At 33.7% G+C, this 27,789-nt stretch overlaps 1 protein-coding gene across 6 annotated transcripts in view; it reads left to right on the forward strand.

Moving 5' to 3' along the window:
• Positions 1 to 27,789, forward strand: part of LOC116338576 (afadin) — a 41,178-nt gene that overhangs the window by 4,982 nt on the left and 8,407 nt on the right. For 3 of the 6 annotated variants that reach the window (XM_031763933.1, XM_031763932.1, XM_031763934.1), the window contains 16 exons: positions 12,188 to 12,314; positions 12,440 to 12,548; positions 12,613 to 13,083; positions 13,228 to 13,467; positions 18,714 to 18,901; positions 19,027 to 19,191; positions 22,375 to 22,496; positions 23,888 to 23,946; positions 24,612 to 24,828; positions 25,568 to 25,750; positions 25,835 to 26,300; positions 26,394 to 26,546; positions 26,641 to 26,817; positions 26,920 to 27,114; positions 27,186 to 27,308; positions 27,398 to 27,644. In XM_031763933.1, the coding sequence (XP_031619793.1) occupies positions 12,207 to 12,314; positions 12,440 to 12,548; positions 12,613 to 13,083; positions 13,228 to 13,467; positions 18,714 to 18,901; positions 19,027 to 19,191; positions 22,375 to 22,496; positions 23,888 to 23,946; positions 24,612 to 24,828; positions 25,568 to 25,750; positions 25,835 to 26,300; positions 26,394 to 26,546; positions 26,641 to 26,817; positions 26,920 to 27,114; positions 27,186 to 27,308; positions 27,398 to 27,644 (3,223 nt within the window). In that variant the 5' untranslated portion in view covers positions 12,188 to 12,206. Of the gene's footprint in view, positions 1 to 11,887; positions 11,917 to 12,187; positions 12,315 to 12,439; positions 12,549 to 12,612; positions 13,084 to 13,227; positions 13,468 to 15,816; positions 16,008 to 18,713; positions 18,902 to 19,026; positions 19,192 to 22,374; positions 22,497 to 23,887; positions 23,947 to 24,611; positions 24,829 to 25,567; positions 25,751 to 25,834; positions 26,301 to 26,393; positions 26,547 to 26,640; positions 26,818 to 26,919; positions 27,115 to 27,185; positions 27,309 to 27,397; positions 27,645 to 27,789 lie in introns of those variants that run through there. The other 3 variants (XM_031763931.1, XM_031763936.1, XM_031763937.1) reach the window with 3 other exon arrangements.

Genomic DNA, 27,789 nt, shown 5'->3' on the forward strand with positions numbered 1-27,789 from the left:
TTGCCACACCATACGAACAAGCATGACTCACAAACATGCGACTTTTCAATTTAGAAAGCCGTTTTTGCGCGTGTGTGTGTGTGATAGAAAGAGTGTGCGTCGCACAAGCACTGCACCTGTGTAATAGCAAAATCTACATCATTTACACGACCGATATGTTAACATAGTTAAAGAATTTATTTTTATCAAACCACCACTCTGGTTGTACTTATATCGCACACCGATATGACAAGCTATGATAAAATGTAATAAATCGAATTAAAATTCCATTTATAGAAACGTGTATGTATGCTCATTTAACTGAATCACACTCGATTCGATGATATGACTCACAAATCGTTCGCAACGTGCGATCAGTTTCGAAATGATTCTTTGGTGGGGAAACCATTTTCTGTTATTATTGTTACTGTTCTCAATATAAAAAAATAGATATGCTTTTGAAAGGTACACTGATAACAAGAAGATGGGTCACGCATTATTATTTTTTTTTTTCTCTTCAATTTATTGTTGTGTTATTATGAATTTTTTTTATGAAATACCGGAAATTGAACAAAAGGCAAGAGCTCAATTGATAGTCGCAACTATAATTTAAGCGACCGTCGTCAACCAAATTTAATTCAATCCTTTTCAATGGCATTCAAAACGGTTGTCCATCCGTCTATTTGATACAACAGCGCTGAGCTCGCACATAATAAATGCTATAATACATAAATAATGTCGAAACATCATCTCGAGCAGAGAATGATTCTGACTGAATTCAAAAGTTGTATATTTTCAGAATAGGCTGTGCGCACTTCGATTTTGTAACATTCATCGGGTTTGTCTCAAACCGCGAAACGACGAAGTTAGACAGCGATTGGATAAAATTGATGATACATCATAGCCAGGCCATTGTGAACACACATCTCGGCTGAATAAATTCAGTCAGATTCATTCTCTGGCATCGACAGGCCGGAAATATAAAGCCGTGCAAGATTGCATGTATTATTATTATTTTTATAAAGAGTACTTTTATGCGGTGCGGTTCTTTCTCGCTTTCGCTTTCTCTTTCGTTTCTATAAACATAAATCGGCTTAAATTCTAATGAATTATGAACGTTTTCTTTATCCCTTTTCTCTTGTGCATCCGGAGTGGAGCGCAATCAAATTGCCAATAACAACAACAACAAAAAAAAAACATTGAAATGCAAACACACACATTACAGAGTATTCTCTGTTCCAATTTTCAAATTAAAACATTTCTTCTTTTATTAAATTCACTTGCATGTGAATATAACAATTGACGTGGAGATGTTCATAATTCGATTGCTCATTTTCCTGTGAAATGTTTGTTTGAAATTAAATTTATAAACAGACGCTTGTTATATTTTGAAAATATAAGCAAATCGATAAAGCGAATGCAAAACTTTGTAAGAAACGAATCGAATATTGTTTTCCAAAAAAAAAAAAAAAACAAATCGTATCGATACAAAGAACGAAACGATATATGTGCATATACTACTTTCTATGAAGCGATAACAAAATTGACTCAACAGGTTTTTTTGCTTAAATAAAATGAATAACGATAGCAGTGTTTACCTTTTCCAGAGTCAGATAGAGAGATATGAGGAGTTCAAAGAAACTTACTTCGGTATCGATACAAGACTCAAGACTGAACAATAATGTGAAAACATAAAAAGGATTCCATAGCATGATAAGATAAAATGTTTGTGTACAGTGTTACAAACTGAATAAAGTTTGGTTTAAGTGAATCCCGGTAAAAGTAATTTCCGTTCAACTGTCGCATTTATTTATGAATCATTTCATTTGGCGATTCGAAATTCATAACGACAAACAGGCAAAACGAAAAAAAAAACATCAATTTATGCAAAAACTAAAACAATAAAAAAGAAACGAAAATTCAGTTCAAAGTAAGAATTCAAAAAATGTTCACTTGACATTGTTTGTTGTTCGACAAAATTCACATCAAAAACCATATATTTTGCTGTTATGTACACATCATTAAATGGGGTCTCTCTTTCTCGTGCGCGCCAGCGACTTTTCTGTCTGCATTCGAGTCAAACTGTGTCGAGAAAGTGTTATTTTTATGCGAACAAAAAACACGAAATAAAAATTAAAATGGTTCTCAAATAGCAAACTGTCACAAAAGTATAATTTGACTGACAGATTTCGAACGAAATTCCCCATTTGACATTTCCTACCGTGTTTGTTGCGCAAACAATATTGGTATAATTTTCAGTTGCTAGGGCAAAAGAGTAAAAAATTTGAAGACGAAAAAAAACTAGCACAATTTTACCTTGTTCCCACATCGAAGAACCTAACAACAACAATAACAACGTTCTATATTCACTGGACTGTTGCATTTTTTGATCGTCGACATCGGTAATCGCATTGCTGCACACATAAAGCGAAAAAAAAAACACAAACACATACACAGCGAAAAGGATAAATGGCAAGGCAAAATGAACGACACAAACAATTAGAATGTTGTGTATTGCGTTTTTGTTGTTGTGTGAATGTGAATTGCAAGCATGTGCTTTGAATATAGAGTAAAACGTCTCGGTTCATGGAAACGAAAGAAAAGACAGTGCTCTCACACATACGAACCAATTTTCAGTGTCTGCCGATCACAATGTATATTCGTTCATCTAAATGCCGTTGCTTTCAGGAAAAAGAGAAAGAGATAAAAAACGAAATAATAAGCATGGGGTTGTTTCATGTGAATACATCATTCAAATATTTTCATTTCGTTAATTTCATTTTTATTATTCCCTGTTTCTCCCTTTCGTTCATTCGAAACGAACGCTTGCTCGCTCATTAGACCCAAACACATTCATTTTACACATATTTTACGTTCTCATTGTATGTGACTTTGATCGTTTGATATGAATTATTCTACACACACTAGTTTCAAACAATATTTTAACTCATTGTGACTTGTGCACACTATAAAAATATGGTGAAAGAAAAAGAGAATTAAAGAAAGGGAATATGCTTGAACAAGCACTTGAATGATCACTTTTAAAGTCATATTTTCTTAATTTAAGGATCTAAAAAAGAAATCATTTGATGTCGTAACATAAATAAGGGCATTTGAGTCTGTGAAACTACAATGAGAAGGTATTCATGTATTTTGAGTTTTTTATGATTGATAGGCATGGTTGATCTTAAAATGAAATTCCATAATTAAAAAAAAATCCATAAGCAAGTGCTGTGTTCTGTGTGCGCGCGCACAAACACTCGAACACAATTTAACAATTCAACAGATTGACCAATCAATGATTCAATTGAGTGAAATTGTAATTTTGCAATAATTGAAAACAGCACTCAAAAGAATCATCTCCATCAAAATTGTATCATGTTTTTGTGTTAAATTGAAAAATTAAAGTTGAAAATTCGTTATGCTTTCTTTCAAACATATTTACTACGAATGTCACTTTCAAACTGAAATCTTCATTTTTTTTATTTCTCTCTCTTGTCTCTCAAGTCAAAACGATCGATAGACGAGCACATTTGATACGCGCGAGACATACTGTACATCTTTCATCATCATCCAAATAGAATGAAGTACAACAAAAAAAATGTGTTCGTTTTTCTCGAAATTAATTGTACTGTTTTTGTCCGTTTCTCATTTTTAAAGCACATATGAGTGTGCAACAATCTTAAAATCCTTGTTGGTTATATACCTGCCTGCAGCACTTCGAAGTTATCAGACAAAGCCAATAATGGACGAATCATAAAAAGTTACACCAAAATATGTCTACTGCATTGCACTACATAATGTATTATATTGTTATAAGATTTTCAAACTCGAAACATCAGCACATACACACACGCATACACATGCATATGTTGTAATGAACTACCTTCTACCTGAAAACACGATGATAGATACACGGTCTCTGTGCTATAGGTTAAGATTTTTATTAAAAATCAGTCGAAAAAGGAGAATGACGATAGAAATAACTATAATGAAAAAGAATTCTAAACGAATTTAAAGAAATAAAAGAAAATTAGACGTTTCATTGGAGTTACTGAGTCATTAAATTTATTGTCATTCGAATCATTTAGAGAATAGAAACGGTCCATTGGAATGTTTTCTTCTATGGCTATTGTGAATTGATAGAGAGATACTATAGAGAGTGCTGCAACAGCAGCAGCATCAACAATCGCCGTATCACCAATAGGCATAAATAAGCGAATGCATTTTTACTGAGAAAATAATACGCAGCAACCATAAGAGGGAATAAAAATTATCCATGAAATAGCTGAGAAATTGAATACAGAAAAATGTGTTATGATTTTCAATAACAATAATAAGAATGAGAAACAGTAGAAAGCCGTTTAGAAACGGCATGTTTGAGAGAATTATGTGTGTTCGTTAAGAAAAAAATAAATAGAAAATCCTGTGGCAATATACAAGCAGCAAAAACTAGCCGACCAAATGACATTTTATTTTGTAATTTTTTCAAGATTATCCTCGATCCGTATATCCATCGTATCGTCGAAATGAAATCGCTTGCATAGTTGATGAGATTGTTTCAATCTAAATTCGACACCATCATCAACGCAAACAAAATGAAAGACGACGATGAGGATGAAGAGCAACAACAAAAAGTAAAACACATGGAAAACAAAACAAAATTGTATTTCGATACCTCAATGTAATCGTATTTAGAGCAGTAAATGAAACACACACAAAAAAATAACAATCTCAGTTCTTGCGTATTATTTTTCGTATGGTGTGATTTGTATATGGCAGAGATTCGAATTGCGTCTACATTCACCATTCGTTATGATGACGCTGACATTTTTTTTTATGTTAAATCTTTGCTCTCTTCTTTTAAGCACCATCAGATTTACTTAAAATACGCTACCGAGACTGAGATTGATTTAATATTTTCACTCATCTTCTTAAAAAAATTTCACGGCATCTCTTTGATTAGCGAACGATTTTCTTTTTCATTCGATTCGTTCGGTCAAAGGTGATCGTAATTTATATCTTTTGAAATTATCCGCAACTGATGGATATTATCATTATGAACTGTGTCAACTGCAGCACAATTATTTCCAACTGCATCACATGTATACATGCAAAAAAAAAAATGAGATAAAAACCGTTGACATTCCAAATGTGTATTCGTTACGCACAGCATTGTGGAATTTTTGTTTCATCAAACCATTTCATTACAAATCATACAAAATTATTTCATGCTGTCGGTTTTATGTTGTTTTTCGCCATACCGTAATATATCCTCATTGTCTAATAAATGAGCGCTTGATCTCAAAATGAGTGCCATCGCATTTTGTGAGTGTGTGTGAGTATGTATGGTGTGATGAAAAACTTGTAGTTCCATAATATTGCTGTGCCATTGACATCGCCATCACACTGAGAACCGCTGAATAGCATAAAGACAATGCGGGTAAAATAACGCTCCTAAATTCACTAATAATTATTACAATTTCTTTACACGCCAAATGCAATGAGCAAAGAAAGAGAATGAAAGCAACAACACAACAAACTGTACATATTTAACCAAATGCCCGATGACGCAGTGGACACAGACACATTTTATGGGTGAAAAACTGAATGCTGACACAACAGCACCACACCACTATACACTAAACCACACATTAGTTCTCATGCATGTTTTGTCTTTAACGATTTCACCAAATGAATCGAAATATTTGTGAGAAGTTGGTACAAAATAAACCCATTTTTTTGTTTGTACATTTTCTCGGTGTTTCTCTCTCTCTCTCTCTCTCTCTCACTCTCTTCATTTTCTTCTCGCTTTTAATGCTGTTCTCTGATTCGGCGTCCAACATAAATACGTCGAACCGCGACGTACACACTCAGAGGGCAATTCCGCTAGCGCATTGCAATGAATAGAATTTATTGTGTGTATCGCGAATTGAGTGAACCGTGCACATACTGAATGACTGTGTGAGAGAGTTTAGTGTGCTTTTTGAATGTGTTCCGTTGTGTTCAAGAAGAGAGGAAACAATTTAAATTGACCTATAAGAGGTTAGTTAAATTTCTTCGAGTCGCACTATCTGCTGTAGCTGCGCGCCACTGCCTGCTTCTTAGTTGTATTTCTTTTGTTTTGTTTTTCAACTTTGCACACAATATTTTTTTTTATTTCACAATTATTTTCTTTTTATTCTGTTATTTTAATTCGTTTCTCTCTTTTACACCACTCCATTCGACACTTTCTTTCATCTCCTTTCACATTTTTCTTCGAAAAAGAGAAAAAAAAACGACTAAAACGACAACGAAGAAGAAGAAGAAATAATATTATTAGTAATTTAGATTGAAACAGATAAATTTTTTCATATAAATAACCATATGAGTATGTGTGTTTGTGTTTGTTAGCCCACTCGTATGCCTGTGCTGGTGTGTTATTGTATCGGTCGCCATCCGTGCACAAATATTTTTCTCTCTTCTTCTAAATTATATATCCAAGTGTTACTGGCACTGCCACTGCTGCTGATGCCGCTGGTGATGATACTTTGAGTGCAAAACACACAAACCGGACATCGTATAATATTTCATTTTGTGTTATTTTTTCTGTTTGTTTATTATTACAATTTTTTTTTGTTTTGCTGCATTTCTTTCGAAATGAACGAGAAAATCGCGTTACAATTGCGCATCAAACACAAATACGTCCACATGCACACGATTAAATGAGAGTAGCCATCGGCAGCCGCGCTATTTCTAATGAACGATAAAACTGGAATAATTTATAATTACTTTCGCTCTCTATTCATTTTCACTGAGCCATTAATTTGTGCAAAAACAATGATTCCATCTATTTATCTTGTTCAAAACTAAATGAATTATGTATTCATGGTGTCGCATTTATTAAATTCACTTAAATTAAATGCACGCGTCCGAAATCCCTTTCAAGATGTATCTATCAACATTTATGCGATGTTTGGTATACGAGCATACTCAACCTCACCCACCCATTAACGTTATGTATGCTCATTACAACAATTTAGACAATGAAAACCGTTTAAAACCAAATTTCGGCCAGTTAATACAATAATTAATCGAATTATTGTATCAAATGTCATGGAAAGAAATTATGAATGAGAATTTAAAAAAAATAATGATTAAATTAAGAATGAAAAGCGGCACTGTTTCCATTTTCTCTTCTCCCATACATTTTCTCAAGACACATATGGATTTTATTTTATCATTGCTGTCGTTGACTTTGTGTGCGCCGATCGACTGCGAGTGTGCGCAGACTTTAGTTACAATGAAAAAAAAAATGCTTGTGCATTTATCGTGCGTCGATGATTTAGCTAACATGTCGATTATCTATGTCAATGTCCCGTACGCATTTCTTTGTCGCTGAATTTTTTCTTTTTATTTCTTTTCTCCTCTCTCTCTCGCTACGTATTTAAAAAAAAAATCATTTAGTTCTATTGCCACAACACAAAATTTTTGCACATTGCCGGCGAAAAAGAGAAAATTACCAGAAACTGAAAAACAAACCATTCATAAAGTTTTGTGATGATGAAGAAAAAAAATCGTCTACAAAATGCGAAAAAAGAAGAAGAAGAAAATGACCCTGATGATTGGAACTTTTAATGTAGATAACATTTAGAAAATTGCTTAAAGAAAATGAATGAAACCGAAAAAACTGAAATATGAAATCTGCTTTCAAGACAATCTCTTAAGCAAACGAGAAATATTCATTTAATATAGTCTTTTTTTCTTGTGCTTTGCTTGTTTCGAGCATGTTTCCTGCATATGAATCATCATAAAAAAAAGTGAATGGTCTGGATTTGTTGTATATGCCGCGCAACATGCCAATTTCAATAACTGTACTTTTTCCAACATTTATTGTAACAACAATAATAATAAAAAAATGGTTTTTTATTCTAATTTTTGTACAGTTCGCAATATATTGTATCAACGGGCCATGGTAAAAATGTAAGCAATATCGATTATTATGTCGATAAAATACGCAAATTTTCCATCGTTTTTTTTTTTTTGCTACATTATATACATTTAGGTTTCATGTTTTGTGTAAAATTCTTTTGCGAAACCGAAAACGAGCGATCAAGCGCGCTAGCATTCGCCCTCGATGAAGAAATTTAGTTGTGTATTCTTTGTTTGTAATCATTTTTTTTTAATGCGTAAACATTGCATTGAAATCTCTTTCTCCCGTTTTTTTACGTGTTTTGGTTTCTTGTTTTCTATACAAACACAAAATGTGCGCCTTAGTCCATCATTTTACGCATAAATAGTAGTTTAGTTTCAATGAATTGTTTACAAAACGCATCAAATCAATGATTTTGACTGTGCGCACCATTTCATCATATTGATCTATTTATATATGATTCTAATTCAAACGGTTTAATTTCGTGTTGGGAAAATTTGTTTTTGTTCAACATTTGGTTGTCATTTCCATTTGATTGTTGTTGAAATTTGAGCGAATATTATATCGAAAAGAATGAAAAAAATAGAATGTGATTGTATATTATTAGAATAGTCTATCTACCTCTTAAACGGGCATATTAGCCAGATGAAACGCAATAATGTATTTGTATCAAAATGAATAATAAACCAATTGAAACATGTTAACAACTGAATCGATCGATTGATCGCAATGGGTGTGGACTGAAGATATTTCCGTTTTTAGGTAGCTATAAGCAATTAGAGATTTGCCATTGTCATTTAAACGGTGATATATTGTTGATGCGACACAACAGCACACGTACATCTATCCAAAAAGATGAGCAAAAAAGCAACACACGAAAATAGAAAATTAATCAAGGCCAACAACGAATTGAATCATTCACATGTCAAGAGCTATTTAATGAATTTCTTTTTTCAAATGTAATTCGGGCCATTTGTGTGTGAATTCATTTTACATTTTGTAATTGATTCCAGAGCATTTGCTTCATTCATCAGTGGCTTTCATTCACATCGTAGACGAAATAGAAAGAAAACAGCTACTGTTTTTTTCGTAGAACTCATGAGGTTTTTTTAAAAAAAGAAACAAAGTTCAATGAATTCACATTTTCACATGGCGTGAAAATCGAATGTTTCTGTCACATAGAATTCGGCGGCTATACGGCTGCTGAGTTGTAATTTTTATAGGCGTACACACATCAATCTGTCTGCCATTTTTTTATTTCACTTTTCTCAGTAAATCTGGTAAAGGCCAATGCACGTCGTATATACCCATGACAATGTGAGCACATATTGGCTTATAAAATCCCATTGAAAAAAATTTCAAATAAAAATCAAAAATGAATTTCAAAGAGTTAACTGAATGAACACAATCGCCATACACACATACATAAAGCCAATGAAAAGAGAGAGAGAGAAGAAAAAAAGTTTTTTGCCCAACGAAAATTCGGTGCACTTGTTTGTTGCTCACGCTTTATAAACGGCATCGATCAAACAATTCAGAAATAAAATTCAACTTGTATTTGGTCTTCGTCATTGTTGTTGGCCTTTTTTTCACTCGTATTCCTGTTGTTTGTGAGCCTCAGTTACATGCGATTTTTCAATCGATTCTCGGCGTTTTTCCTGGTTCATTACTGTTCAATTTCATTCTGTATTTTCAGTTTGGGAAATTGTGTGTAGTGTACTGCCGCGCGAAAATTTATTGCATTCACTTGACAGTTAGAAGTGAAAGATACAAAACGAACAAGCAATCACAACCAAAAGAAATGGATAGAACTTTGATTTGATTGCGACGTTAAACTGGTGAACGAAAAAAATAAACTGAACATAAGTTATAAGCAACGGAATAATTTTCCAATCGAAAATGTGTTCAATTTGTTCGGGTATTCATCGAACAAGTAGATCATCTGCCAATATGAGAATCCGTGATCTTTTAAGGTGTGGTTTTTGTTTCTACATACACACACAAAAATATAAAAATATCAAATCGAAGAAACAACAATGAAAAAATGAAATTTAAAATTCATCGTACAAAACAATTGCATTCGCGTATGAATAGAATTGGCTCAAATCCTTTAAACGATAAAAATATGTGTTCCAAGTTGGCATTTAAAATGTTAAATGCTTTAAACGATTAGTTAAACTCCATTTAAACAAACAACAGTTTACTGTGTGATATGGTTGAGTGCGTTTATTATACGGTTGGCTATACATTTTTGAAATTCAATTGGCGTTAGGGGTTTTCGATAAAAACAAACCTATGTTATGATATTATGTTAATTAAATTGATTCTCTCTCCATTTGTAAGACGGAATTAATATTGTTTCACATTCATTTTTGTTTTGTTGAGAAATTTCAATCAATTTTGATGGCTTTTAAGAGATTGCAAAATCCAAAGGGTTTTCGAGTAATTATTACATTTTTTTCATGATTATTATTATCATGGTGCATCACTTCAGTATATGAAAAGTGTGCCCGAGGGGCGTTTTCCAATAATTTATCATTCCGTTCATGTGTGCCTGCCGAACAGTAAAATCCCCGAATAGTAAACAATTCGTCATTGAATTAAAATACAGATGAATTAATTAAAAGTCATCGCTGCCAAAAAAAAATACCAAAATAATACCGAGATACCTTTCTTCTTTAGCATAAACAATCTAGAATTATAATTATCTATATTTTTTTGAATCAAAATCATGTGGTTTGAGGTAGAGAAATAGAGAGTGAGGGAAAGAATGCGGATTTATGGAATTTTTGAACGTTTACCGGTCATTTGCAGTGCCAACAATACCCATTCCAACAAAATTCATTCTTGATTCTTGAAACGTGTGTGTGTTTTGAATATGCAGATAGTGAGCTCAGATAGAGAGAGAGAGAGAGAGAGGAGAAGAATCGTCTCCACATTCTTGATCGATGCGGAGCAGTTTTGAATTTAAATGTGCACTACACATCAACAAAATACTATTTCTGTAAAAATATGTAATTAAGACCATCGAGTTGGTTTTGAAATCGAACAAAACATATATCTATACACATTGAAAATGTGTAAGCACCGTTTTTTTCTGCTTTTGTTGTCGTTCGATTTTACAAAATGCTGTTTGTTTTCACTAGACTTTCTTAATATATGAAAGCAGCGACAGAGACAATGACACGGTCAGTTCGAAAGAGAGAGAGAGAGAAAGAGATAGAGAAATGTGTAAAACATTTTCTGTGTATGACAACAGGCATGAAATGTCTTTTGTATGGCTTTATCAATGTTCTCATAAACAAAAACGTGAACACAGTGTCTCGCACGCCACTGAAGACATGACCACAAAAATAAAATAGCAAAGAAAAAAGCATTTAAATTCAAACCAACTACGGAACTTGCTACAAAATTGTAAAATTGAAATGTACACGTGCATTTGAACGTCAACGACGCCATTTCTCGAAATGTGTAGTCATTTGTTGTGCTTTTTTTGTGCTCTCTATCTTTCTTTATATCTCGTTCTCTGTTCTTTTTCCTTTTTGGGTCGATAAACAATGTGAAAATGTGAAATAAAATAATCAACATATAGTCAAAGTGCTTCATTAAAAGCTGTATTCAAAGTGAACTCACTTTAAATTTGTTGACACATTTCGATGATTAAAAAATATGTGCATTCTTCAAATTGAAATAACCTAATTTCGTTGCTAGTTTTCGCTTTGGTTGTTTATGAACTATTACTATTTGGGAATCGGGCGACAGAGAAATTGAACGGTGTGACAAATTAAAGTTTAATTCAACATCAAATGTTGATCGTGTGTGTGTGTGTGCATTATGTTATCATTAACATTTATTATGTTTGTTATATATTGCATTTGTTAGCATTCCGCAACGAAAACTATAAACGTTTTGTGTGTTTTCAAATAAGAAAGAGATTAGAGATATCATAAATCTAGATCCAAGTTAAGAGTTAGGCAGTTTTCTGATAAGATTAATATTATTCAGGTGATGATGGAATTCAAAAGGTTCGTCAAATATGTTTTCATAATATGCGGTGTTCTTTTAGAAAATATATGTCTCTGTGTTATGAAATATCAGTAAAAAATAAACAAACAATCAAAATAAATAAAAAACTTAATTTTCAACATTTCCTGGCTTTTCAACCACACCAAAAATTCATTCCATTTAAAATCAATTGGATTTTTTTTTTTCAATTTGAACCGTTTTTTTCGTATTTCCAGTTTAATTCTGATTAAATTTTCATGTATTTTCTACTCTTTCTTTCTGTTCCTCTAGAGATTGGCGACTTCGCACAATGACATCGACCGAAAAACGAGTGGCGGAGCGTGAAGCTCTGCGCTCGGTCATACAACAATGGAATGCAAATCGATTAGACTTATTTGAATTATCAGAACCAGATGAGGCAAGATATTTTTTTTTTGTCATTTCTCTTTCTCTCGTACAAATATTCTCATCGTTTGGCTCAATTTAATTGAATTGTTTATTTGTTGTTGTTTTTTTGTTTGTTGTCTTGGTTCGTTTTTACAGAATTTACAGTTTCATGGTGTGATGCGATTTTATTTCCAAGACCGTGGTCAAAAAGTGGCGACAAAATGCATTCGTGTTGCATCCGATGCAACTGTAACGGATGTTATTGGTATGTTTTATTGGTTTTGCGTTTTGTTAATTGAATTACAAATTCATTTTATTTCATTTTATAGAAACACTGATTGAAAAATTTCGGCCGGACATGCGAATGTTGTCGGTGCCAAGCTATGCCCTGTATGAGGTTCATTCGAATGGTGAAGAGCGAAAATTGAATGCGGATGAAAAACCGTTACTGGTACAATTGAATTGGCACATTGATGATCGTGAAGGTCGTTTTTTGTTGCGAAATACCGATCAAAAGGGTGCATCAATTGTTGAAAGCGCCGATCTAAATTTCAAACGAAAATTATCGAAACGAGAGAAAAAGGAACAAAAGAAAAAAGAAAAACTAGCAAAAATGAATTCAAATCCAGGCGGCAACATTGAAAATAATCATGTGGCCGAAAAATTGTATACAGAATTGCCGGAAACATCATTCACACGATCAATATCGAATCCAGAAGCGGTGATGCGACGACGACGACAACAAATACTTGAAAAGAAACTACAACAGTTTCGATCGAAAGACGGTGGACCCGATACAGGTATTAAATTCGTCTTGTTTTTTTTTCATTGGCTCAAATCGATTTGTCATGACCTTGAAACTGAACGAAATGATGCAGCAAATCAGAATTTAATCACTTTAAAATGATTTATTAATTTTTTTTTCATTCGTTTGCTATGCACAGGCGGAACATTGAAAATTTATGGAGAGAGCTTGTGCCGTGATGTGCCTTACAAAACATTATTGCTATCGATACGAGATTGTGCACAAGCTGTTGTCAGAGAAATGCTATCAAAATACGGTTTGGATAAAGCCGATCCATTGCACTATTGTCTCGTACAAGTCAACAGCGACGGAACCGAATATATTTTAGACGATGATGAATGTCCACTATCCATACTTATGAATCATCCGACATCCAGAGGTATGTGCATATTATTCCATTCACAATCAATTTTGTTTTTAATCAAAATAGTATGTAGCATATCTGCCAGCTAGCATTATCAAATGTGTCTCAGCTTGTCTTTAAGTTTGAGCTTTTGGGATGCTTGATTAAACGGAGATTGCATTTACATGCTGCTTTAATCATTTATTAAAATGACAGTATACATTGCCAAGAGAGCAACCAGTATATATATATATATTTATATATATACTAAGGAGGAGAAACATGAAAATTTCCTATGCGCATATTCGCACTTATACATCGGCAGACGTGTATTGTAATCATTCTAATCGAACGGTACAGATACCGTGTCTGTACCAAAATACATCCACTGCACATTATGTATGTGGCAGTGAGAAAGAGATAGAGAGACCTTTCTGTCACAGACAACGACCGTTTTTTTCCTATGGCATTGATATTTTGGACTCAATGGTGCCATCTCTTGGAGGAATTGCATTGTTGTTGAGAATTGAATAGCATGTTTGATAGTAGAAGGTATTCATTCTGATAAGATTCAAGTTGGTCGCGTGTATCGAGAGTGCTTGTTGTGGCTGATTAAATTCCTTTGTCTATGCGAACAACAAACATATCTGATGTGATGATGTGCAAGTATGTGTACGTAAATACCATATTCAATACGGAAGAAGAAGGAAAAAAAGCGGAGAATACGAATCACTATCGGTGTATGTCTGCATGTGGTATATATTGCACAAAACATTTTGGGGGTTATTTATTGTTGGCAATCGAATCATTTCATTTGTAGTACAAATACTAACACGATAGCACGGATACACACGAATCAAATTCCGTTTTATCCATTTCCACGTTGTGCCACTGTCGATATACGTCTGTGTGCCCATACATGCAGACAATGACTGAGAGAGAGAGAGAGAGAGAGAGAGAGAGAGAGAGAGAGAATGGAATACCAATTCAATAGCACACACTCTGACGAATATATACAAATATGTTTCAGTATGAGTGAATCTTCATGCTGAACCGACACTCTTGGTTCGCTTATCGTCATTTCATTCAGTTTCCCATTTCACTTTTAGTTTTAGTTTTTTCTTTTGTTTTGTTCTCGGCTCCAAAATTACATTAGAATGTGAAAAGATAAGTTCTCGCTCGGATTTCGACTACATCACATGCAGATACAAGGACGACATTGTACCGAATGTGTATGAAAGCTGAACAGTGTGTGTGTGTCTTTTATTTTACTTTGTCGTCGTCGTCGTCTGAGTTCAGTTGATAGTTAAAGATAGAAATTTTGAAACTATGTTAGATATTGTTGCTCCAGCCGAAAGCCACATCACATACTCGACTATATAATATCATCAACACACGAATTGTAATTTTTGCTGGGCGATGTTTACTTTTAATATTCTTTGTTGGAATCTACGTATTGCAAATTGATTTTGATGGAGCGACACTGTTCATGTGAAAACAGTTACCAATTTAATGAGTTTGTTTTGTTTACACAATAGCTCTGGCGTATGTATGTGTGTTCGTTGCATTTTTGGATACAGTTTCATTGCTACCTTGTACTGACCAAACCTCAACGTCTTCAAATCAGTTACAAATAAGCGCGTGCATATTTCGGTATAGTCTTCGTTGCGCTCTTTAATTGATTAACAATTTTAAATTCCGTTCGAACGAAGGGAATAAAATCAAGATAAAAACACGAAACGGAAATAGTATCAGTGATAAAAGAAACAAACGTCAAGCAAGGCTCAACATCGAAAGGAGTGTGTGGGTCTTTCGTTGTATGTGTATTTGAGAAATGAAACTGTGCTGATGGTTGCTTTATGTGTCAGAAACGAAACAATAGCAGCAGTCACCAAGTGAATCGAGTATTCGAAACAACGGAACAGAGAGCGAATAAAATTATGTGTGTGAACTTTTAAGATGTATTACAGAGTCTAAGGAATCCGAAAGCTTTTCTTTTTATCGATTGGCATTTCACTAAGATGTCTCTCTCTCTCAATTTCATTGCTCATGTTAATAAAAATGGGCGCTAGAATGAACGTTCTTCAAATATCAAGAAATAAAATAACAACAATACAATCAGCTTAATTTGATTGCAACTCGAAATATATTGCATAAAGAGGGAGAGCGATAGAAATAAAGAAAGAAATAAAAAAAAAGTGTAGCGTGTAGTCAGTTAAATGATAAAGGCGCGCGCGATGAACCTCCACCAATTAGAGCTTGCATAGTTGCTCTCAACTAATCCCAGCTGACTTGTCTGTGTGCATGTGTTTTAAGTGCAAGCAGTGTGTTTTTGCCGAGTAAATTTATCGTGCTTTTTTTCTTTAATTTGTTTCTGCTGCTTTTGTTGCTGATACATTGTGTGTGGTGTTCAGTTGTTATTTGATTCCCATAACTTATTGCGTTGTGTGGCGCACATTTGAAACAAATATTCATATATCTACACACGGTGAATTTTGCCGTGCTTTTGCCATTGTTTTGTGAATGAAAACCGTCAAATAGAAAATTCGTAACCATGATGGACTGGGGCATTCGTCGTAAGTAATTTAATTCTAGCCAATTTTTTCCAACTTTGTTCTGTCTTTCCCTCTCTTTCTCTATCTCTCTCTCCCTCACTTTCTGTATGTGTATCTCGTATTTTATTGTGTTTTGACTTGTTGTTTTTATTGGGTGTTTTATACCATTCTATTTTTCGTGAATTTCTTTTGTTTCATTCTGCAGTCATGTATAATAGCTTAATATACCTTTTACCCCAAATAATGATGTGATATATATATATTAGTTGCTGCTTTTTCGCAGCGACAATTCGCAAAGAATGGAGCCAAAATATGAAATTTTTGTACGATACACAAATAGTATGCCACCACATTTATAACGATAAACATATGAATGAATAGAAAAAGTGTAATTTATTTAGATATTTTCGTTTGGCATTTAATGTACAAATAGGCGATTGAGTTATTATTATATTATCGTTGGTGTATGATATAAATCCTGTGTGTGTGTGTGTGTGTGATTCGATTTTCGAGTTTGATCGAAATCTCGAACTTCATTTACAATCAATTCCGTTAGAATTTATTTAATAAACTGTGTCAAAATAAATGTCACACAAAGTTTGTGTGCCGTTTGCATTCCGGGCTATTCAGTTAATTTGCGTCGATTTTATTTAATTCGATGGATGGTAACGGATGGTGATGGTTTCGGCATTATGTCGTTTACCAAAGCTCAATTTTCATCATAATCGCATTAAGCTCGATTCAATACACAAAACAGCAGGCGAAATTTGAACTAGAAAAACATATAGAAAACCAATGCCGACAGTAATAACAGTTTCTCAAAAATACTCATCATTTTCAAACAGTGTTCCATTTCATTTTATTTCTATTTTTATTGTGGTTGTCGTTGTTCCATATTCATATATATACATATAAAAGGCAGCAATAATGTGTAAGACCTTGTTTATAGAAAACTGATAAATATCGATGGAGAAGTAGGTATATGTGTACAACACAGTAACAAGACTATAACAAAAGCGAAACAAAGTCAAAACCAAAACCACCACGCAACGAATCCATCGAAACGGAATGATAGTGAATTTATTGCTTGCTTTTTTTCAACCTAAACTCATACCAATCACACTCTCATGCACACACAATAACAACATTTTTATTAATCATCATTCATCAAATTACATATTTTGCCATAAATGTGAAGTATTCCAATGAAAATGAAAAAGAAGAAAAATGAAGAGAGTGTACACAATTTCAAAGGATCCATGTTTGACAAGCAACGAACTGTAGCAGTGTCGTATTGAGCGCGAACAAAGGTGATGGTAATTTCATTGTGTACCATCAAGTGTGTATTTTTTCATACAGAATTCAAATCGAATGAAAGAATCCTCCTTTTGCAATCGTTTTCGATTCCAATTTATCATTTGTTAGATGTGCTGTCTTTTCTCCAACAAATATAAGATAAGACAGGAATATAAATAATAAACATTCTATGGATTATAAATATGTGTTTACAGTCCGAATCAATGTCATAAGAAAAGACCCGCAATGAATTTATGCTAAACGATTAAATAATATCGTTCGAGTTTATCGGTGTATATGTTTCTAGTTTCATATCGTTCAATTTTCGGCTTGATATTGTCATTTCCATCTTTATTGATAATTAATTCGAACACTTTTAGACGTTCATTACATTGACAATTCGGTTTTTGTGTGGTGTGCATGCGTGTGTAAGTGAACGTCATGCCTACGATTGGTTTCCTTTTTTATTCACATGAAAAATGGGTGCCGTAAATTTTGGCTGCATACAAAATTAATTCTCTGATGTAATTTTTCATTCATTTACATGAACCATGACATGATATTGCCTCAAAAAAGGTAGTAAAAAATATATACAATCCAGCAAAATGTTCGCAAATGCGTGTTTGTTCGAAAACAATTTATAAAATTTGCATCTAAAATCAGCAGCAGAAATAGCAGCAACCAAACTGTAATTTTTGCCGTGCATTCAAATGATTTTGAAATCCGTTGTGCTTATGTGTGTGAGTGAGTGTGAGTTATCATTCGAGAAAATCTCGATTGTTAAACGGTGGTTGGCTTGTGGAAGGTATAATAAACCTACATTATTAAAATAACTGAATTTCAATCGGTTGAATTTCGAATACATAACGTTGTGGAAATTTAATTAAATTGAAAACAGAGAGTAAACGATAATTCCCGTATAAATTTCGCCTGGTTGAAATTCAATTTTGTAAATGAATGACGATGAAACTGTATCGATTGAAAATAAAGTGTTTTTTCACTCTCTCTCTCTTCGTCTATTTGAGAGTACCATTTCGACAATGTCGACAGTGTGTCATCGGAAATACTTCTCACGTTACTTAGTGTGTTGTTTATCTAAAGCCGAGTTAGGGCCGAAATGTTTGTCGATACCAATAATCCGTCTGTTACATTACATTTGTCCATTTCAAAATAAATTATTCACTTAAACTACAGCCAATTGTAGTCATGCATGATTGTGAATATTCGTCCCGAAATGTCACGCTTATTATCGTGATAATATAAATATAATATTATATATTGTACTTGCATTCATATTTCGATATGATTTTCCATTTTTGTTTGAAAGTAAACATTTCATTATCAAATCAATTTAAAATTTAATATAAATGCGATTAAAAATGTATTTGTTAATAAAAATGTTCGTGTTCGTTTTTTATTGTCAATAATCAGGGTCCATCATGTTTCATGTGCGACGTCGACCAGCTGATTCGCAACCACGACGACGAAAGAAAAAACCGCTTGGCGTATCGAATGGTGGCAACAGTGTGGCAAACGATAGGGAAGGTCCCGTTCTAGTGGAAATCACACATAGCGGCGAAGGTGGACGACACGTTAAACTCACCACCGAACCGATTGAAGTAAGTTACCTAACAAAAATCAATATTAAACACTTGCGACGCCCTTACGATTCTAATTGGCGGATAAATTGAAAAGGACAACAACAACAAAAATGACACAAAACTAATTATCATTCGTTGAACAGGTTGGCTCAGCAAATACAAATCAGCTGCAATTATTCGGTCCATCGATTCAACCGAGACATTGTTTGATATCGTTGTTGGAAGGGGTTTGCACGGTAACACCACTTCATGCTGATGCGCTCACATTTGTCAACGGCCATCACATTCAGCAACCAACAATCTTACACGTAAGTTTTTTTCTTTCTCTTTTTTTCTGTGTTCCTTCTGTCATTTTGCTAATAAAGATGCTTGGTTTTGTTTTTTTATTGAAAAATAAAAACGATGATTCGATTTGTATGGGTCGTAAATTTGAAATAGATGAGATTTTTACCATTCGCTTAGAAGGTATAATTTGTCAAATTGAAAAATAATGAATGTCAGTCGGTATTCAATTATTCAAATCAACTTCATACCAAAGTGTTAGTTTTTTTTTCTTATATACGTTTGTCGGGATAAATTCAAATAAGAAACTATGTGCCGTATATATGTAGACGAGAAGAATCCTTTTTGATATCGTTACGGCTATTGTTGTTTTTCTCGTTTGTAAAGTGAGAATCTATTGACGTCACCAAATAATGTAGGCGTATGTACTGATTCTTTTGTGTTGTTTAGTTCGTTTTCTTTCTTATAATCTATTTGTTTACTTTGTTGTTGGTATTTCGACTCAAAAGTGACGTTCGATAATCTTTTTTTCAAATCTTCGAAATGCTTACAAACTTCATCGACCCCTTGCCAACAAGACACACTTTTTATCCATTGTTCATGATGGTGGTGTCTTTAACATTGGAAATAACAAGTTGTATGGACCTTGACATTTTTAAAAATTCATCAAGCTTTACAACAAATTCAATCAACAACTTTATACGAATAAAGAAACAAAAAATGAAGAAAAAAACAAATTGGTATTTTTTTTCGGTGTATTTATGAATTCAACGATACGTGCGTTCAAACAATAAAACAAAGGCCGTTAGTCTTTTTTCGATAAAAAAAAACGGAATGCAAACTTCAGATTATCGTGTTTCTTCATTTGCATCACTTTTTCTACTTTTCAAGTGGCATTCCTACTGGATTACATTGAATGACGCACCATCTTATTTTTTTCCCTTGAAAGAAAATGCAAACGAAAGCAACCAACAATTTTTGTTGATATGTGAACGCACTTTTAAGGCGCACTACAGCTATAGCTAACTACATATAGTAATGCATGTGTCTGTGAAATATCTTCCTCAAGTGAAACTCATCTGACATATATCACGCATCGTATAATTCGAGGAATTTGCTGCAGTCACGTCAATCAATCTATTTTCATGGCCGTCGTCGTTTTCCTGAATTACATTACTCCTGATTCTGATTGAAGCTGACATTTACCATTTTTGCTAATATAAACGATGCTCATTCTTTTTCATCCTTCTTCGGTACGGCCATCTCAAAACCATTGAAAAACGCAATTCCGACAATCATCATTTATTATTGACCCACATTTTTGAGGATTCTTTTAATTGAACGCCCTTGTTAAAATTGAAAATGAAAAAAGTCCGAGTGAGAATTTGTATGGCCCAAACAAATTTTGTATCATCAATTATTTTTGTACAATTTTCCGAACAATCATCACTATGTGTTCCCCACCCAGGTTCAGCACGATGATTGATGATTGTGCGGCTTGACATTTTGTTAGCATTCAAATATTTCATATAACGCACCTTTCTTTTGGCCTATTATAATAATGAACAACGCCAGTGAATTGTATGCTTCCATACGTATTTATTTGTGAAATATGTATCGAAAGAGGAGTCCATTTATGATAGACGAAATAATAAGCATTGATTTGATTCTGCATTCGAAAGGCATCACATATATTTTCACACTACATTTGATCGACGCGTTTTGGTTGACGTTCGTGTGAATATTACCACTCTATCTGTTTTCATTACGTTTTTGCAGAAAATTGAAAGGAAATCCAAACAAGGAGAATGGCTTATGTATGTTTTTGGTTTTTCCGACTGTTTGACTTTATCAATTTGGAATTTTGATTCTTTTGCGTGAATGAAATTCCACCCACTTTCCAAAACTAATGGAAAACGATTCATCAAACATTCGACATCCAACTAAATTGACCATTAAAAGTTTTCATTGTCGTTGTTCATGTCACCGAGTATATCCGACCGGAAAGTACGCCAATAACATGTTGAATCATTCAAGTACAACTATAAAATACTCAGATAAATACGGTTCAGTAAAATTTTCTATCGTCGCACTTTGAACCAGTCAATTCGATGTTGTGGTTTTTATCATAATTTTCCGTTTCCGTTTGAATTCCGTTTGAATGAAAAGAGTCAATCGCATGTCAAGAAAGCCTAAGACATACACACAAGTAAACCGTTTAAATAGATTTATCGGATGGTTGGCACATTTATTTGGTGCTAAACACAATTTCCTAATCTTTTAATTTTATACTTAAAGATTTCCACCCGAATTGAATAAAAAAATCATTTCCAAAATGTTCCGCTTTGACTCATCAAGGCCAAAGTCTCTGATACAAATCATGTTAATTTGACTCGCACATCATTGGTACTCTCCATAGTTTAGGAGGCGCATTTAAACGAATATTAATTTCTATGTTATATGCTTACAAGCTCTGTGTTCGGACGCAAGATGTCAACAAACATTAATTCATGCAATTGTTCGACTTTCAAATGCACTTTTAAATTGCAATCAAATAAAAGTAGACCAATACATTAGCATTGTACAACCAATGTTCCAATCATTTGATTATCCATCTGTCACATGGATAGGAAGCAAGTTGCAGACAAGAAAACACTTTTTATTCTTAAAATCACTTAAAAACATTTTCATTTAAATCACTCAATAAACGATTTACAATAGAGAAGTCAACTTGATAAATCAAGCAATTAAACGATTTCTGTTTCGTGCAATTGAATTCTCAACCATACAAAAATTTGATGCTCGTATAATTTCAACATTTTTAATTGGAAAATATCTAGTTGTATTTGCCAGTGGAAATATTTTAATGAACGAACGAAATGTGGCGTGGCATTATGTGTACCACAGCCCACTGTCTCGATTATATCACTTTTGCAAAATTAATGACTTTTCAATGGTATTCGAGACGTGCCCATTTAAGTTTGCATTCATTTTTCATACTGTCCGAATTTTCTACCCTCAATCACATCCCACTCGTTACACGAACACTTGAACAATGTAATATGGCATTGCCCTTTCGTTATACTCACTTTTTTGTATTTTAAGTGGATTCACTTCGTTATGCGGGTTTTTTAAAAAGTTTTTTTTTTGCAGAATGAAATGAGAAATAAAAATGTCTATTTAATTATATTTCCTTCGTTATTATTTAGAATGGATCGGTGGTAATGTTTGGACGGGTGGCTTCCTACAAATTTGTTGATTCACCGTCGGACGGACGTTATAATCTGGTACTATCACAATCTCAATTGGATTCAGCATGTTTATACGAAAGGTATGCATATTTCCATTAATTAATTGTTAATAATATATATGTTACATACATTCACGTTGTGTCGAGAAAAGAAGAGAAAATTTCCTCACATTGAACAAAATGTGCTGGGAAAAAGTGAACAGGTATAGGTTTCTTTCTATGACTGTTCCAAATAGCTTACACCTTAATCCAAGTCAATATATTTGTGCAGAGAATTAGAGATTTTTAATCGGATTTATGTGCAGTCGGCAACATAATAAGAAAATCAGGGTTTTCTTTTAAACTTAAGTAACATTCAAGGCAATTTGGACATTTTTATGTTTGTAAGCCAATACGAAGAATTTGATGTTTCAAATAGTCGGAATATTTAATGCCAATTTCATTTATTTTGGTTGGTGTTTTGTTGTTGACTGAACTAAATTGAAACAGAAAAATTCTTTGTACTGTATTTGTGTTTACTAGTTTCGACCAATGGATTCATTCCAATTATCCTTAGGCAGTTACTATTTTCACATTTACAGTTATACGTTATCCTTTATTTATTTTATTTTTCGATTTCTCGAAGGAAATGAAATCGGAATGTAATAAATTTTGTAGGCCATAGATGAAAAAAAGGAAACAAAACACCTAGAGCACATGATAAGAATAGATGAAAAACCCTGCAAATAGATAAAATATATCAAACTCGATCGAATAACATTTGTCCAACGAAATGACAATGTGTTCACACAACGACATGGTTTTTTAATGGATGTCTGTTTTCTTTACGTCTATATAGCCAACAAATGTTTAAGGTCACACATCGTGCATGTACAATAAACGTATCATTGATAAATAAAGTAATGTTCATTGTCGTCCATAGGACAATGAGCAAAGATACATATGTATATGCATTGATATGAAGTAGAGCTATAAATATAGCGAATAGAATTAACAGTTAGCATGTTTAAATTTTATAGAATGGGCGATAGAAGAAGGAAAAAAAAGTGCACATATGTGCGTCTATAGTAGTCTGCAATTGTGAACCACCCATTTAATCCTCGATAAAAAAAAACCATATTCGTGTTATGACTCTTACGCGTTTGCAATTCATTTTTATTATTTGTTCATCATCGTAATGTGTTTTTTTTATTTTCGGTTTGTTTTTATGTTTCATCGTTTTGTTTATTCTTTTATTTTCATGTTATTTCACGCTTGTAATGTTCAATGTTATTTTTGTGTGTAAACGTTTTTTTTAATCAAAATCGACGACATACAAAAAAAACCTTATAATACACAAATTGTAACAACTCAAATGCTCGCAATCGACCACCACGATACACCACGCAATGTAAAAATATCATCCATACTGGGTTGCTCTATAATGCCATTGCCATGTTCACTAATCAAATAAATTTACATCAAACAAAAAGTCGCTCACCAACATCCCCATCGTGGCACGACGATGAACCCACATCGACTATTGGAAAAGGTAACGAAACACAAAACTCATACATCCATACACAAACACAAATCATATGCCGCCCATACCCGTTTTATTTTAAATTAACTGCATCGCATTCGCAATGCGACAAGATTGACCCTGTCAATGATCGATTCAAAATAATTATAGAATCCCTACCCCAAACCAAATCAAAACAAGATGACGTTTTGTATGCTTTGCAATTGCTGCCACAAAACATCAACCATTCAGAATGGTCATTTAAGCAAACAATTAAAAGCATAGAAAATGGCTCAGCTGGTTTTGAAACGTTTTTGCATCTCATAAAAGAATAGGATAGATGGATATTTCACAAAATAGTAGCTATTTTGTGAACTTTGATTCTGTGGCAACGAGAAACTCTAAGTGTGGACTTCCATTTTGGATGTTCAAATTTGGAATTTCACGTTGGATCAACAAATTTCTGTTGCCACAAAAATAAAGTTCACAAAATAGCTACCATTTTGTGAGATATCTATCCAGTTCGATTGTATGATTATCGACATTACGATGCATCGCGAAAATGACAAAATCAAAGTAAATGATGTCCGTAAATGAAGTCGAATTAAAACTTCTTGATTAGTTATACATTTGAATCGACCATTGTATCATACACTCACATACACATACATACACTCACACGATCAATTAAATAGAATCCGGCGAAGATCCAAATAAATCGGCTTCAACGGCAAGAGCGCTAGCAGCAATGGCCACCGATGATTTACAAAAATCACAAGAACTGGGAAAGGAACAATCACAACAATTATCGCCACCATCAATGAATGATTATGATCCATCCGATAATAAATCGGAAACCGAAACGAAATCATTGTCTAGCGTTAAATCGAACGGATCGAATCCAGATTTGAGGTATTTATAAACGCACACAAGCTCTTAATCTTTGTTTGTTATTTTTGTTGCATTTTTTGTTGTTGTTTTTTTAAAGAATAATTTTTCCACATTGTATTATCATTTCGAATTTTGTTTGGCTTTTATATATATTTTAAATTTTTTCGTTCGCTTTATTCCGTTGTTTTTTTGTTGTTTTTATTGTTTTATGACATTCTTATTCTTGCACTTAATCGAACCGTGTGCATCAGAATGCAAATTTCAATGTGAATGTTATCGTTGCATTTTACGTCGTTTTGTCGTGTTTTTTCGTCTTGTTTTTCCTATTTTGTGGTGTTATGAGACGCCATTTGCTGTCAAATAAATGCCAAATTAGCTTCAAATTACAAGAATGTATTATGAAACGTTTCAATGCAGCATATTGCACTGGCACATGTTTACTTTTGTCTTTAAAATGTTCATATCTTCAAATATGTGTATGTCTACATTCAGCAATTACAATATTAATGAGTTGTGCGCCTTAAAAACTATAGCTAAACGATATGTAAGTACATTGTGAATAAAATGCATAATTAAGAGGTAGACAACGTTAGATATGTCGGGCCAAAAAAAAGAAACAGTATAAAATTGCCAACAATGATAATACAAGTTAAAACTATATAAACGATAATAAATTTGTTTAGTATACGATTCGAAAGCGATGAGATCGAACGTAGTTTTGGTGTGTAAATGGCAATATGTCTTTGTTTTATATTCACAGATCGAAAAAACAAGCGACCAATTTGGATATGAGTGGCGCTGGTCAAGAGCCCATTTTACCGGCTGTACTCGAATTTCCTGAGACACACCAAGAATCATTTTTACATCAATGTATAGTCGATTTGGATGTGAATATTCCAAATTTTAAATTGGCACCAGTGTATACGCTCTATTTATGCGCAAGGTAAATAAATCGAAACACAAATCATATGTCTAGTTTTGTTTATTATTATTTTTTTTAATGTGTTTATTTCTTGCTTTTGATTAGATATCGCGCTTCAACGCATTATCGACCAGATTTGCAGCCAACGGAACGAGCACATAAATTGACCGTGTTTTTACATCATGTGGCCAATTTAATTTTGGGTGTGGTACAAGAACGCAATCAAGATCCACGTGTTTTATCATTTTGGATGGCTAACAGTTCGGAATTCTATCACTTTCTAAAATCCGATCGACACATATCCGCATTCAGTGTACAAGCACAAGAAGTTTTAACTGAAAGCGTTCAAATTGCTTTCAATCATTTGGTGAATTGCTTTCGTCTTGAATTGTCACAAACATTGAATCAATTTCTATCGGAAAATATCGATCATGAATCAGCCGCCGGGCTTGTGTTGACCGTTTTAAGTTCGGCAATGGCATTGTTGAGACGCAGCCGTGTTAATGCCGCTTTAACTATTCAACTTTTCTCGCAGCTATTCCATTATATCAATGCAATTTGTTTCAATACGGTAAGCTAAATCATTCGAATTTTTGAATACTTAACAAATAAAATGGACAAAGTCAATTGAAAACAAATAAAAAATCTTTTTCGAAAAAAAAAGGTCGTGACAAACCCGCACATGTGCATTGAATCATGGGGAAAGGTTATTAGAGAACGTCTTGATATACTTGAATCATGGGCCCATAAACAAGGATTAGAACTAGCTGCTGAGTGCCATTTAGCCAAAATTAATCAATGTGCCGATTTCTTACAGGTATATTTTTATCCATAAACGTCACTTGTTCAACTACACAAGTATATTAGGTTTAATGAAAATAATAATTGGATTTTCTCTCTCTGCAAAAAAGGCGGCCAAAACTAGCGAGGAAGATGTCCAAAAATTGGCATGTTCTTGTTTCCGTTTGAATTCATTGCAAATGGCTGCACTGCTATCACAAGAAAAAATACCGAGAAATTTAATCGATACAGCTATTAGAATGGCCGAGTCCGTTGCTGACGAACTCACCCGGGGCGACGACAGAGAGGTACGAATGGAAAATGATTCTTTTTTTCATTGTGTTACTCTAAATGAATATTACCAGCGAGTGCCATTGAATATATCTTTTTTTGTTCTTTTTAAAATATAGGTGTGTCTTGAAGAATCACTTGAATTGCCGTTGGCACTTTTGATTCCGGACGATGGATTCAGTTCAGATGTGGTGCGTGGCATCCCAGCTGGCTTAGTTGATTTCTTGGCACCATTACAAGGAGCAGGCATGTGTCGACTCTCTTTTCAACCTACAAGCATTGGCCTTTGGACCGTTTACATGCATCAGTATAATGTAAGCATCAACATTTAATCGCACATCGAATATAATTCAAATTGATTGAAATGAATCTTATTTAACTGTAGCAAACGAGATCATCTAGTGTAATGTCAACAAAACTACCGCAACCTGAAGTGCAAGTGATAAAATTACACAAAAATGCGAATGGAATGGGATTATCAATTGTAGCGGCAAAAGGAGCCGGTCAAGTATGTCATTAAAATGGTTTTCACCGCAATGACGGTGAATTGTGAAATGGATTGATTTTATTAAAATTGAAATGTCATTTTTTTAATAGGAACGCTTGGGAATTTATATTAAATCAGTAGTTCCTGGCGGCGCAGCTGATGCCGATGGTCGTCTACAAGCAGGCGATCAACTTTTAAAGGTTGATGGCCAAAGTTTAATTGGAATAACACAAGAGCGTGCAGCCGATTATCTTGTACGCACCGGACCTGTTGTTATTCTCGAAGTGGCCAAACAAGGAGCCATCTATCATGGTTTAGCTATGCTTCTGCAACAGCCCAGTCCAATCATACAAAGAGGTAAGCATCTGATTAAAATATTTTTGTTGAATCGAATCGTTTTTTTTTATTGTGTGCCGCGTGTGTAACTTTGAGATTGAATTTAACTTAACTAACTCCAATCGACTAGTTTGAAACTAAAAAAAATGAAAATTATCAAAGTTTG

This window comes from Contarinia nasturtii, unplaced genomic scaffold (genome assembly GCF_009176525.2).
Source record: "Contarinia nasturtii isolate CC-2019 unplaced genomic scaffold, AAFC_CNas_1.1 Cnas_scaffold_414, whole genome shotgun sequence".
NCBI classification, from domain to species: Eukaryota; Metazoa; Arthropoda; class Insecta; order Diptera; family Cecidomyiidae; genus Contarinia; species Contarinia nasturtii.